General features: G+C 39.8%; 1 protein-coding gene across 2 annotated transcripts in view; it reads left to right on the top strand.

Moving 5' to 3' along the window:
• Window positions 1-13,536, top strand: part of SLC24A2 (solute carrier family 24 member 2) — a 208,854-nt gene extending 195,318 nt beyond the window's left edge. For both annotated transcript variants that reach the window (XM_025051383.1, XM_025051384.1), the window contains 4 exons: window positions 208-351; window positions 6,849-6,938; window positions 8,488-8,654; window positions 12,880-13,536. In XM_025051383.1, coding sequence (XP_024907151.1) covers window positions 208-351; window positions 6,849-6,938; window positions 8,488-8,654; window positions 12,880-13,129 — 651 coding nt within the window. In that variant the 3' untranslated portion in view covers window positions 13,130-13,536. The remainder of the gene's footprint in view (window positions 1-207; window positions 352-6,848; window positions 6,939-8,487; window positions 8,655-12,879) is intronic.
• The last annotated feature ends 1,054 nt before the right edge of the window (window positions 13,537-14,590 follow it).

The following is a 14,590-nucleotide window of genomic DNA, read 5'->3' on the forward strand; positions in this document are numbered from 1 at the left end:
TCTTGTGACCTGTGGACATCGTCATCATTTTTGTTTCATTTTTTTTTTTAATTTATCTTCAATTTATATATATGTATATATTTCGTGACAGTGCTTAACAAAATCCAGTAAGTTTCAGGTGTACAATTTAACAATAAGGCATGTATATATGGCATTTTGTGTCCCCCTTCCATAGTGAGATTCCTTTCTGTCTCTCTCTTTCTATAGCAGACCACAGAAATGGGTGAGGATGAAGAGAGTCAGCCTCTCAGCTTGGCCTGGCCTTCCAACCCCCGAAAGCAAGTCACATTCCTAATTGTCCTCCCCATAGTGCTTCCTCTCTGGGTTACCTTACCTGATGTTCGCAAACCTGTAAGTAAAGCGTTTTTGAATTGATTCCATGATATAACATTATGCATTGTCTGCTTCTGTTTGTCTTAAAAAGAAAAGGGGGTAACACATATACACATGTGTACACTTACATATGCCTGAAATTTCTCTGGACACATCGGGTTACTGAATCTACATGACAAATCACTCCAAAACTTAACAGTGTGAAACAACCACCATTTTATGCTGCTTGTGGATCCTGTGGACCGGGAACTTGAATAAGGCACATTGGGGATGGCTTGTCTCTGCTCCGCCAGGCCTGGGGCCTCAACTGGGAAGACTTCAATTGGTGAGAGTGATTCAGATGGCTGGGGGCTGGAATCTGGAGGCAAAGATGGTTCAAAGGCTAGACTCAGCTGTAATTGTCTACTGGAAAACCTAAAGGTAGCCTCACCATGTGTTGTTAAACTAGGTTCTAAAGCCAGTGCCCCACGGGATGAAAGACCTAAAGAGAGATAAGGAGAAACAACTTTGCTTTTTATTATAGCCCTACACACATACTCATTCAACAAAAGTGTGTACCTACTGGGCATCAGACTCTGCCCAGGTATTTTCAATAAATCATTTTGTGGAATCTCAGGAAACAGCTAGTATAAGAAGAAAATGATGATTGATAGATAGATAGATAGATAGATAGATAGATAGATAGATAGATAGATAGATAGATAGATAGGCATAAGTAGAAAGAAACTTAGGCACAAAGAAGTTAACTAACTCATGCCTGGTCACTTCCTAGGGGATGGAGCTGAGATTCAGATCCAGGTCCATGTGACCACACAGCTTGGGCTTCTCATATTTCATGATGCCAGAAGGTGGAAATCTGAAAACATCATTTCTAAAAGGATTTGGAATAGAATACTGGCACAATTTAACATAAGTCTTAAGAGTCCCATGATGATCCCACTTTCCTCACTTGAAAAAAGACAGAAGAAAAACTCTGTCTCATGAGCCTGGCCTATAAATAATCCAGCCTGGTGGGGAGCCATGTCTTGCCAAGATCAGGCCCGGTCAGGACTCCTGGCGTTAGAGGTTTCCTATTAAAGGGTGCATGTGACAGATGTTGCTCACTTAAAGCAATGTTTAGGTTTCTTTATTCAAGCCACAATAACAGAACATCTGCTCTATGCAAAGGCCTGGCCTCCCAGAAACCTACAGCTAAATAACTGAAATGTGTTCAGTTTCTTCTTGACTCACATCACATGACATTTCCTAGATGTGCATGTTCACATGCGCTTGTTCACTCACTCGCTCTCTCTCTTTCTCTTTCTATTTCCATTGCTCTGTTTAGCCCTATGCTTTTGCTCAGCCCCAGGGAGGAAAATCAAAAAGACAGACACAATTTTCTACATCCCAAAAGCAGGCCTAATGTGGTACAGCCCAGAGTAGAGGACTAATTGAGAGGATGTCAGCACACGACCACTAAAGCAATCAAGAAAATGTACAGGAATGGGAGGAACATGCGAATAACTCAAGACCCTGGGCTCTCAGGGTTGAGTGGGGGACTCCTAGGTAAAGGGCTGACGAAGTGCTCATCCTCTCCATGATCTGAGCTGGAAAGACAAGAAATCCGTCCAAGATCAAAGTTCTTAACTAGCAATTCCTGGACAACAACCAAGACTCCACCATGGCAGTAGTTAACCTGGATCATGACAACTGTACTGGCTAAAGCTACAATTCCCAGGGGTACAAAGCAAGAAAATGCAGCTGTACATGACAGTCTCCTCTACAATATCTTTGACTGGTCATTCACTGTGCAGCATACCTTGAGAGCTAGCCCATGTAGCCTAGGCTAGGTTAGCCAGTGGGGCTTGCACTCACTGTGCTCCCAAGTGCTATCCCTGGGATGAATTGGATTTTTTCTGTCTTTTTCTGGATATACTATATGTTGTCTCAAGCAGAAATGAAACTCTCAGGTGGAACATTTGGTTGTTTTAGATTTCCTCAGCAAATATTTATTGAGTACCTATTATATGCCAAGTATCAAGCTTGTGCCTTAAAAGAGATATAAAGACACAAGAATCACAGTTTCCACCTGTAAGGAGCTCTAAACTTAATAGAGGAAACGAAGCATACCCACGTATAACTACAGAGCAAGACTGCACAGCTATATCAGTGAGAGGAGCCAGACTCGAACCTGAGTCTCCTAATTCCAGAGCATTCTCATTTTACCATGTCGATTGTGGTGGTTTTTGCCACACAACTCATGAGCAGTACAATCTTCGGAAAGTCACTTCTCAACTCAGGACCCTCGTATTTTTTCCTCTGTGAAGTACAGGGTGGAAGATCTCTAGATTCCCCAGCAGCCATGACATTCTGTGATTAAGGAAAACATAAAGAGATAGCCATCAATACAATATTGCAAATTTAAGATGACTATATAACCCAGTTTGCCCAGGATAGTCCCAATCTACTCTGAAAGCATACTGGTTTAAATGAATTACATGGTTTCCCTTAGATATATGAAATGTCAAATAAAAGAAAGCATGCCAATTGACACAAAAGCCAATAAATGGCTTCTTGATCATGATTATTAGCACAGAAGGGTTTTATTAGATTTGTATCAATTATTTTGTACTGTATAACACACCACCTCTAAACTTAGTGGCTTAAAACAATAAGCATTTTTCTAAAGCCCATAAGTCTATGAATTGGCAATTTGGGCTAGGCTCAGCTAGACAGTTCTGCTGCTCACTTATATGGCTGGGGCTGATTGGTGTAGAGGAACAGCTTGTCTCTGCTCTACATGGTCTCTTATCCTTACACAGGGTAGCCTGAGCTTACTTACGTGATGGCCAAGCTCCAAGAGCAGCAAGGACAAAAGCCGCAAAGTCCTCCTGGGGTGTACTTTGGAATCTGCACACTGTCACTTCCAGCCACAATTCAGAGGGTGGAGAAATAGGTCTCAGCACTTGATGGGAGAAAATGTTGTGGCCATTGAAAGGGCCTCTTGAAAAATTATCCAGGAAGAGATAGAACAAGGGACAAATATATTCATTAATAGACATTTGCTACTTCCTCAGGGCCTGGCAGCCCTGCCTCCTCCGAACGTCCCAAGCCTTGACAATAATTACAAAGAAAACGTGATTTTTAAAAAACATATACATCTAGTTTCAGAGTAAATAGTACTCCCACTTGTTTTTATTTCCACTTCATTTATATGCAAATTATATGACAGTGTTTGCTGAATTACGCACACTTCCAGCTCAGATAATTAGCACAGGCTTCACTTTTATAGTTTTCTTAAATTAATGGCTTTGTTTTGAAAGTAAAATAAAACTAAAATGTAAACCATAATGAGGAACATGTCTTTGATGAAAATGGAAAATAGTAAAACAAATAAAGACCCCAAAAGTTATATTCTCTCATGCCTTAGGATGGATATTTTTACAAGTCAGGAATACATCTAATGAGATGTCAAAACATGACCTATCAAAACTAGAAAGGTACATGAGAACCGAGCTAGGATTTTGCGATTTCTATTCACACTGATTCATTCACTAAGTACATTTATTATGTCTACTATGTACCAATCACAGTTCTAGCAAAGGTGAAGTAATTGGTGAACTCAGAGAAGTTTAGTGACTTGCCCAAGCACACTTGGACACGCAAGAGGCAAAGCATCTTAGCTAGTAAGAGGCAAAGCCAAGACACTAGGCAGAGTTTCAGTGTCCTCATCTCTTAAAAACCAAAATGAGAATATCGTCGAATAACAATTGCCGTTGTTACCTGAGTTCTTATTGTGTGCCAGGCACTTTGCTAGACACTTGATGTGCACAAAATCCTCAGAATAACTAGATATTACTATTCCCTCCATTTTACAGATGAAGAAATTGAAGCTTAGAGAGGTTAAATAATTTGTCTCAGGGCATATCACTAGTAATTGGTGAACAGGAATTTCAATACTGTCCTATTAATCCAGAGGCCACAGTTTTAATCTTTAATAGAATTGTTTTGGAGAATTTTGCTAAATATTTATGTCCCAGAATCTTGCAGAGAGTAGATGCTCAGTGAATATTTGTTGAGTTTAAGTCAGTAAAGATATAGCCAATTCGTGCAAACAGCTAATGTCCAGCAACATTTTGCAAGCCAAGAAAATATCATTCTGATGTACTAAAAGCTTCTAATGAGAACATTAGCTGTCAATTATGCAAGTAAACCATTACATTGGGAACAAAGTGGTAGGCACATGGACACAATTTGCTTTTTGCTAATTAGTATGAGGCCCATCCCAGCAGATGTCAGGATGAGCCACTATTACTAACCATAAATTAACGTGTCAGACCTTGGCTTCAGGAGCTATTTTCTTCCTTCCATTGAGACTGGTAACTGAACAACTGCACAGGTGCTACTGGGCAGTGATGTCTGGAATGAGACTATAGAGGCAAAATAAGGAGAATAGTTCAGAAAATGTGAACGAAGAGGAATTACATGGGCTGTGAAATTGGAAATGATAAGGTACTTTGACAGTTGGGAAACACTTAACCAAACTGCTGATGCATGAGGGGTTGATGGTTCCAAAACAGGACCAACAGGAGAGGTTGGGTGAGACAGATGGCCATACAGCTGGAATGCTAGTCTATATTTCCCTGATGCTCTTTATATTTTCTGGCATTCAGATCATAGCCCAGTCTTATGGTGATGATGATAATCATTATGTGTCTGTAGCCGAGTATTATTGGCACTGTTTTTCTTTTGGAAAGAATCAGTATAACCTAGATATTAGAATACCTGCTGTATAGTCAGATAGACCTAGGTTTAAATTTTATGTCTAGTTCAAGATCTGGATACAGAGTAGGTGCCAGCCTTTACCTATGCCTAGTTAATGATAAAGGCCTGAAAAGTTAAAGAAAAATTATTTTTAACGTTTTTTTTAATGAGTCCCTAATACAACACTAGACCAAGATACATTTATATGTCCATTCACTACTAATTGGCTTCTTGATTAAGAATCATAAGCACCAAATTGAATTCAAGAGGTTTTCACTAATACTGAAAAGGTAGCAGTGGGAGAAGCATTTGAGAATAAGGTTGTGACTACTCCCTATGACCTGCTGCCTCCCCCAATTTAATTAAGCCCACTGATCTTCCAGATATCCCAGCTAACGAATGGCCAAAAAAAAAAAAATGCAGCAATCATTTAAAGAGAGAAATGATTTTGTAAAATTTAACAGAACTGTATGAATGATAATAAAAAAAATATATTGAGATGTTGAAATCAGTAAAGAGAACATAAGCCTGGTTTGGAGCAATAGAGACTGTGTTCCTCTTATGGATATTCAAAAGATTGCCGTGTATAAGTTTATCTTTTCTTTTTAATGAAGTTCTCAGAAGCCATGGCAAAAAGTGTTCTACATGACTGCCCAAGGTCAGCCCTTTAGACAACTGAGATAGCTTTCATCCCAGTCAACTCCAGGATTTGTTTCTCTGGATGAAATTGGATGACATTATCAAAGCAAAAAATGAGATTGTTTCTCAAAGTGGAAAGCTTTGAAGTAAAAACTGTTTGGCAATAATAGGTGAGAGGCTGAGAACATTATGCTATCTAAGCATGTTTTAAAGGACCTTGATTTTGCAAAAAGGGTCTCAACAGAACACCACCAATGGTAGTGCAAGCCTGGATTTTCCTATAGTGGGGTCAGGTAAGAAACACTGCATTTTGAGTGTCTGATTCCAGCTGATATTTGAAAGAAATTTTAAAAGTGCTCCTACTGTAAGCCTGAGATTGCACAAAGTCCAGTGATAGAGGTAGAATTGGACATAATATAGTTAGGGCTGGAGAACAGGACAGAAAACACCCCCAAGAGGTTCTACCCTGCCATCCCATAGACAGCAACACAGTTGGGCATCTCTACCCAGGTCTACTCCCATCAAATGTGTAGTTCAAATGTCCTGGATTGGCCATCATCAGGGATTTATAGAAACTGTGGTGATGGCTTCTTTTGTGTGGCTTTTCTTGATAATTCATGAGACCATAAGAAGAACCAATCTATTTTTGAACTTACTGATTCTTCCTGTTTCTTGTAAAATATAATTAATGCCATAGGTTTTCTGGCATGTGGATTATTATGAAACACGAGTTGAAGCAATAGAAACTGATTCTGATGAACTTGAGCCGAAGAAAGGAAAGGGAATAAGAAAAGAAGGGAAGATGTGGGGTAGTTAATAGATTGAAGGCAAGGCTGAGAAAGCAGGCCTTGGAAAGGGTGAGAGCAAAGGGCTTCTGAGCATCCAAAACAGGAATAGACATTCTCATCAGGAGATTTCCATGTCAAGCACTAGCTTTGCAATGATTTGGCTCCAACTAATTTCACATTCCTAAGAGACATTCCTACTGTCCCAGATTGACTAGGAATGGCTAGGGCCTTTTGATTGCCAATCCTACCAAGACTGCATGCTGCATTGGTGGTTTTAGCTTTGGACTATCAGACCACCTCAGCTGATAGCACTGATCCTTTCACCTCTTCTTGGTTCTCTTCCAGTCATCAAAGAAGTTTTTTCCCATCACGTTCTTTGGCTCCATCGCCTGGATCGCAATATTCTCGTACTTGATGGTCTGGTGGGCACACCAGGTAAGACCTTAAGAGTGACACCATTTGCCTGGTTTTTCTTTCTGTTGCCAAGTAGTTAATCAATGTGTTTGCTTTCTGAGACTGTCACACAGGATCGTGTCTGATAAGTTAAATATACTAGGACTAAAGAAATTTACTTCACTTAACTTACCCTTGTCTCCAGGCCTTCCCCTGTAGCATGGGGTCCAATCTGCATAGCCCCAGACAGGCATGCAATAAGGAAAGCAAGCCTAACTGCTGTCTGCCCTCTGAAGCCTGAAACCAGGACAGCTCAGGTTGAGGAGGGACATCAAGGTTTTGCCTGACTCGGTGACACTTACTTTCTCTTGGGCAGCCACTCACCTTAGCAGCCTTTCAAACTGGCTCTTAGGAAAGGGGATGAAGACAAAATGGTCTCTTCCTTGAGCTTCAGTTTACAAAAATGATGATGTATTTGACTTTTACCACTTGCAATGGGCGTATGACTCAATACCTGTCATACGCCCATCACAAGAATAAACTCTCAGCAATTGTTTGTCGTAACACATGAATGAGAGAACAAAGTATGAAGATTGTACGTTCTCAAAGATAATAGTGGTAACTATTATTGACTGAATGTGTACTGCTGCCAGGCAATTTGCATCCCTTATTTGCAAATCATATGTATATCTGATAAGAAGACAAACAGATTAGCCAAGAGAATGGAGGAGCTTTCATCTGAGGCACAACCACTGTCTATGACAGAATTCATCAGTCTTAAAAAACAAAAACCAAAAGGAAATATAATAACAGCCTCCCCTTGCTTTTCAATAATGATATAACATTAAGGGCTTCTCCACAAATTATCACTTAGTTCTCACAACCACCTTGAAGGTATGATCATCCCTACTTCATGGGTAAGAAAGTGAGGATCAAATACACTGTACAATTGGTTCAGTTAGTAATAGATCGAGTACTTAATAAATGCCAGAGCCAGACCTTGCACACAGGTCCTCTGATTTTCTAACTGATCGTTTCTTCACAGCTACCTTGCTGATTTACAGTTCTGTATGATCATATCCAAAACCACCCAAAATCAAGTTTCCTATGGAAATGATAGTATTAAGTGTTTAAGAGTAGATTATCAACACTAGGAGATGTTAAGGAAAAACAGGGATACTGGGTGTAACTCCTTAACCGTCAATGGTAAATCCAAGGGCAAATTTGCCACAGGATTTGGTGTACTGGCCCCTGAAGCCACTGACCAATTGACTTTAATAACTAATATTCTACTTCCTCTACCCGGTTTTAGTAACACCATATAGAGGCTGCCCTCTAGCCCTCTGTAGCTCTTTTTTGAGATTGTCTATTTAATCCTTATGTGAACATTCCCAAACTCTTGGGTCCATGTATCATTAAAGCATAAACCCCTCTATGGCAATGTTTGTGGCTTATTCCTCTTTATCATCTCAACACTCAGCACAGTGCAGAGTAGGAACTCATTTAAAAGGGTGTTTCATTGAAATATTTGTGGTTTTGATGGTTTTGTGACTAAAAACACTCATTTATTTGTTCCTGTCATCACTTTTAGGTTGGAGAGACAATTGGCATTAGTGAGGAAATTATGGGTTTGACCATCCTGGCTGCTGGGACCTCCATCCCTGATCTTATCACCAGTGTCATAGTGGCCCGGAAGGGCCTTGGGGACATGGCTGTATCCAGCTCTGTTGGAAGCAACATTTTTGACATCACCGTAGGGTGAGTAAAGATAGTTCTATAAAGGTGCACACCAGCTCCATCGCTGTCTTTGTCTTCTCAGAAGCTGTGAAGACATGACCAGGATCTTTGAGCCTAAAACTAACCAATATTAATAGAAAGTAAAGACTGGTAGTATCACTCAATTTCACCAACTCCATTTTTCATTTTCTAGGAACTTAGTGAAGAATAAGCTATCCCTAAACAAGCAGAAACACACACCTGCCTACAGGACAGATGTTGTAGGACATACTTTTTGCTTATACAATGTCATTGGCTATGTGTTATAAATATTCAATATTCAAGCATGACAGAGATGCTCTGGTAGTTGTTCCTTACTTTTTGTCCATATTCTAATTCTAATTAAATGTCCTACCCACCTCAGGTGAGATTTGGATTGTAAATCAAATTGGACCAAACATAGGCCCAGCAAAAATATCTCATCTCTGTCCTTGGTAAAACTGGCAGATTTGCATTATCATTTGCTTATCTTTGCTGGTAAAGGTATTCCAGGTTTTTTGAAAGTCAAAAGATGAGGTCTGTTCTTAAAGTTAAGCAAACTGGAGTTCTCAATATGGATAATCTCTAAAGTGGATCAGATTGGGAAGGAATGTCATTAATTTCTATCATTTCATTTAACTCATCAAAAGTAAAATTAGTCTGATAAATAACTTGAATGGCAGACACCTGAGAAAGTAAAACATGGGATATCATCCTATATTCCTGGAAGAGCTGACCTCTTAAAACTTGAATTTGGAAACTCACTAAAATGCATCTACTTTCTCATTGAACTTCTTGAATAATCTTATACTTTCCTATTACCTAATGGACATAATATTTTTTTTCATTCAATGTTTATATGCATTGTATGTACATTTTTATCCATTTAAACTACACAAAGACCCATGAGGTATTTTAACATCCCTATTTTTCAGATAAGGAAACACAAGGGCACAGAGTTCATACAACTAGTAAATAAGATTTGAACAGAGTCTGTGCTCTCAACTATAGCACTATCTGTTCACAAAACCCTGCTCTGATCATCCACTGTCTGAACTACCTTTAAGTTCCAAAGATGCCCTCTCCTACCATATTCCTTTCTTTATTGGCCCCTGTCACTCAAGAGTCCTTCCTGCCTGAAACTCTAACTTATCCTTTCAATGTCAACTAAAATACAAGCTTGTCTGATTCTCTTGAGCCTGACCTGGGAGCTTTTGCTCCTGTATACTTTCCACACATGCCATGATCATGTACATCAGTCTGCCTGCTAGACTGTGAACTCTCCAAGAGCAATTATTCACCAAAACCTAATACCTTACCTAATGCATGGTAGTGGCTTAACAAATGTTTGTAGGATGGATGGATGGATGGATGGATGGATGGATGGATGGATACCTTAAAAGGTGTATGTTTTAAAGAAAGAATATCCATAATATAAACAGTGTTTCTCAGTTCTACTGCCTATACATTTAGAGTAGTTATCTTGGTCAATCTCTTGTTAAGAGAGAGAGAGAGAGAGAGACAAATGTTCTGTAGTTTAAAAGATAAAATCCTACAAATTAGGAAAAATTACAAGTGTTCTAAGCCATATTTGTCATGCTTTTGAAAGATAAATATTCTAGGAAATTGCAAGATGTTTTTATTCATTGTTCTTAAATTGTATATTTAGTAACAAATAAAAGTTTAAAGAAAAATCACCCTGAATTCTGCTACCCGAGAAAAACATTTAGCTTCTGTATGTTTTTTTCCAAATATTTCACAAAGTTTACTTAGGGAATATTCAGTTTTGTCCTCTTAGATGGCTTTTATTTTTCCATTTTAAAGGCCTGTCACTGAGTAGGCATCTATTAGTAAATTAGTATATCAGCTATTTTTCTAAGCTTATTCATAACTCATAATTAATATTTTATGGTTTCAAATGGCTTTTCAGTTTAACCATTATCCTTTAGTAAGACCTTTTTATTTTTTTCCCAATTTTCTGCTATTATGGGTGTTTCTATGAACACTTTTATGCAGAAAAACCTCCTCTTCAATTATTTTAATTAGGATAAATTCCTTCAAGAAATATTAATGAATTAAAGATGATGAGTATTTTGATGGCTATCGATGTATATTTTTCCAAAACGTCTTTCCCAAGAGTTTATAGCAATTCATAAAGTCCTGGAGTGTAAAGTTTCTTCATAGTCTTGCCTGAATTTTCTTTTTGCTTATGAGATTAATACATACTCATGGTAAAAGATTTAGATAATACATGTAAAATGTAAATAAAAATTAATGATAATCCACCACCCTTTTTTAATTCATGTATTTTTTACATTATTGAAATTGCATTGCTATTTTTTACATGTATCCATTTTAAATATAGAATTATATGATTATTTGCCTGCATCTTCATAAGCTTATTATTTTTATTTGCTACATAACATCATATCAACTTAATAGCTCACTATTTGACAAATTCCCTATTATTAGAGGTTAAGGTATCCCCAATTTTTCACTACTCGAAGTAACACTGAAATAATTATTTTTCTGAATAAACTTATATCTGCATTTCAAATTCTTCATTATGCTTGATCCCTGCCAATAGAACTGGCAGGCCAAAAAGTATGAAGATGTCACTTTTCCCCCAAAGGGTTTTACCTATTTGTAGTACCATTAACCACGACTTCACCAGAATTGTGTGTGTGTGTGTGTGTGTGTGTGTGTGTGTGTGTGTGTGTGTCTTAATAAGAGATGAGAAGTGTGGAAGAAGAGTTCTGGTGGACAAGCCCCTAGCAGAAGTTTTTATTTTTGTATCATCACCACCATGCACTCTTTAGCCCTTCTCTGACTTTCCATTGCTGACCTCAGAATGCCAGGGCTGCCTCCTCCTGCAGAAAGCTGATTTTGCACCTTGTTCTCTGATCTGGCCCTGTGGAGCCCACCCCTCTCAACGTATCCACTGACATATGCACCTCCCAACCAGGCTCTAGTAGGTGATCTGTACTGATGATCGCCATGAGGCTGTCACATCAATCACTTCAGTTTGGCCCAGGTTAGCATATGCACCTGGATGAGGTCTTACCTGTGGCAGGCCTTGGGATTTCAAAGATGCATAACGTGTAGGCTCTACTCTCACATGCACTCTCTCTAGCAGAGGAGACAAGTGTGTAAACTCACTGCCCTTTTCACCTCATTGTTTCTTTCATGCTACATGCTTCTCCTTTGGAGAACTTTGTTTCAAAAGGGTGCCTCCTCTTCAACACCCCTGAGTTAGACCCAAACTGAATCTCCCCTAGCCATTTGCTGTGGAGTAGGCTCAGCCAGCTGGGTGGCTGGGTCCACGTTTCCTAAACACCATTCCATTGTTAAGCTCAGTGGGTGGAACTCAGCTGCACCCAGCCACTTGGGGATACACACGCCACTGAATCGGGCATCTCAGCTATGTTACTCTCCTACAGAATCCTAACCTACTCTCGTGGTACACCTGGAAGTCAGCTTTCTTAATGTCTTTTAGGGTCGCCACTCTAGATAGGAAACAAAAGATATTATCATACTTTAAAAGTCAAATGCAAAGGGGGAGAACAGGTATAAAATACACAGTAAAGTTTTTAAAAATCACATCACAAATGTAACATACAGTCTTTCTCAAATCTTTCAGAAAGACCTTTTTTACTGAAAAGATTGTCCCATCTTTTCCAAAATAAACTTCAGACGACTATATTGTATCATGGCCCCCACCATCATCACTTATTTTCACTTGCTTTTAGGTTGTTAAATCATTGCTATACTCGCTTTCTCTCTCCATTTTAAAAAATAATTTTGCCGTTTTCACTGCTGATATCCATACCTTTTCATTTGTCTTTTCCTCTTCTAACCCAAATCCTCCAGTTCACTTCTTTAGGGCTGAAAGCAACATTTCAATCACAGCTAGAAAAGAAACAAAAAATTATTTCAAATCCAATTCAGAAACCACCTCCTGCAGTCACATCTTCGATTTTATTCGACGGTAGAACAAATTCTCTCCATTCTCCCTAACTCGGTCGGGACATAAATAAAGGTTTTTAAAGTTCACCTGCCTCCCTTATGTGATTTCCCGGGCTAGCCATGCCTGAGTCATAGCAAGCCTAACAAGACTCACTATGAGTCATTTCCAGTTATAGATTCCAAGAAGTTAATATTATGTCGTAGGCCTTCTTCGACATGTCTACCTGCTCCTCCTGCCTACCCCTGCTTCTCTCCCTCACAGGCTCCCACTGCCCTGGCTCCTGTACACCATCATTCACAGATTCCAACCAGTGGCCGTCAGCAGCAATGGCCTCTTCTGTGCCATTGTCCTCCTCTTCATCATGCTGCTCTTTGTCATCCTCTCCATCGCCCTCTGCAAGTGGCGGATGAACAAAGTGCTGGGCTTCATCATGTTCGGCCTCTACGTTGTGTTCCTGGTGGTCAGCGTCCTCCTTGAAGACAGAATTCTTGTATGCCCAGTCTCCATCTAGCAGGAAAAGCCATATCTTAAACCGACAGCCTGGATGGTCCCTCCCCGTTCTGGGTTCTAGGTTCCTTGACCTCTAGAGAAGAGGCAGTGTCCCTCCTTGGTGGACGTGAGGAAGGATGGACTCGCACTGGACCGGCTCGCTTCACAGACTGCTTTCACCCTTGCCTACTGAACCGGCTTCATGCAAGAGACAAAGAGAACTGTCCATTTGAGGCTTCTCTCCACTCACCACTGACAGGTACTCCTCGCTGGTCGGAGGTACATTCGTTGTAATGATGCAAACAATGATGGAGGCTGTGTATATACATATAAAATATACATTTTATACATAGATGCACATGAACACACTCTGCCTGTTCCTGTAGTGTACCTCTCCTTCCAAGCCTAGAGAATAATGCATACCTGTATACAAACACAAAGAAACATTATATATATATAAAATTATATATAAATAAATACAAATGCATCTTTTCAGGGATAGCTCTAGTATATTTATAGTACCTATTTGAAAAGGGGCATCAACCTTTGGTCTGAGCTTTACCTCTTAAGCGCAAGAGGTGAACTAAGGGAATCATTGCTGTGACCTTCAGCCTACCTTGGACTTATTGGGATCTTGCCTGGGGAGGTGGGTGTTTTAGGGAAATAGGTTGCAGGAGTAAGGGCTGGGTGGAGAAGGTCTGTAGGGGACCTGAGTTGAGCCCTCCAAAACATTCCCACGAGCCAAACAGCAAAGACTTTCTGTCAACCACCACTGGGGTACACTGACCAAACCCCATAGGATTACTTGGGACAGACAGAGGTAAAACCCAGACTGGGTGGGTACTGGTCTGTGGGCAGGAGGAAGGTGACCAGGGTTGGGTTTTTCTGGATTTTTTAATACATATACATATTTCCCCAGCATGCAAGTAGAAACTATGACTGCAAACCAAATTAACGCTCTTCTAGGTAGGACAGCGAGACTATACAAACTGAACCTCTATTGTTCCAATGCATGTCCCTGTTATCATCAAAAGAAGGGAGGCAAGTTTAGCTGTGATCGTCATTTAGATATATTTTGATGCTAAGGGCTCACATATAATCAAAATGCTGCCAAAGGAGCCTGGATACGTAATAAGAAATACCATCCAGTAGAGGCGCTTAGTGAGACTTGCCACCTAATGGGAATGAAAGGGCACACTTCTTTAAAGCATCTTCCCGTGTGGTCATAAAGGGCTTCAGTATCTGAAGAAGTCATTATTCCTTAAATAGAACTAAATCGACTCTGATCAATACTGCCTGGGTTGAGATATTTAGAGAGGTTTGGAAAGGCATGTGTTTGCACACTTAAGATGGTTTCTGAGTCTTATGTCTAGTGGTGTCAGGACCAGGATTTGTTTAAAGCCCATGTAACATCCATGTCTCTCCTGCTATCAGGACCCTGTCTGGGACTCTTTCTAGCTTCCAGAGAACACCGAAGACTATA

The sequence above is a fragment of the Pteropus alecto genome, unplaced genomic scaffold, assembly GCF_000325575.1.
Source record: "Pteropus alecto unplaced genomic scaffold, ASM32557v1 scaffold95, whole genome shotgun sequence".
NCBI lineage: Eukaryota > Metazoa > Chordata > Mammalia > Chiroptera > Pteropodidae > Pteropus > Pteropus alecto.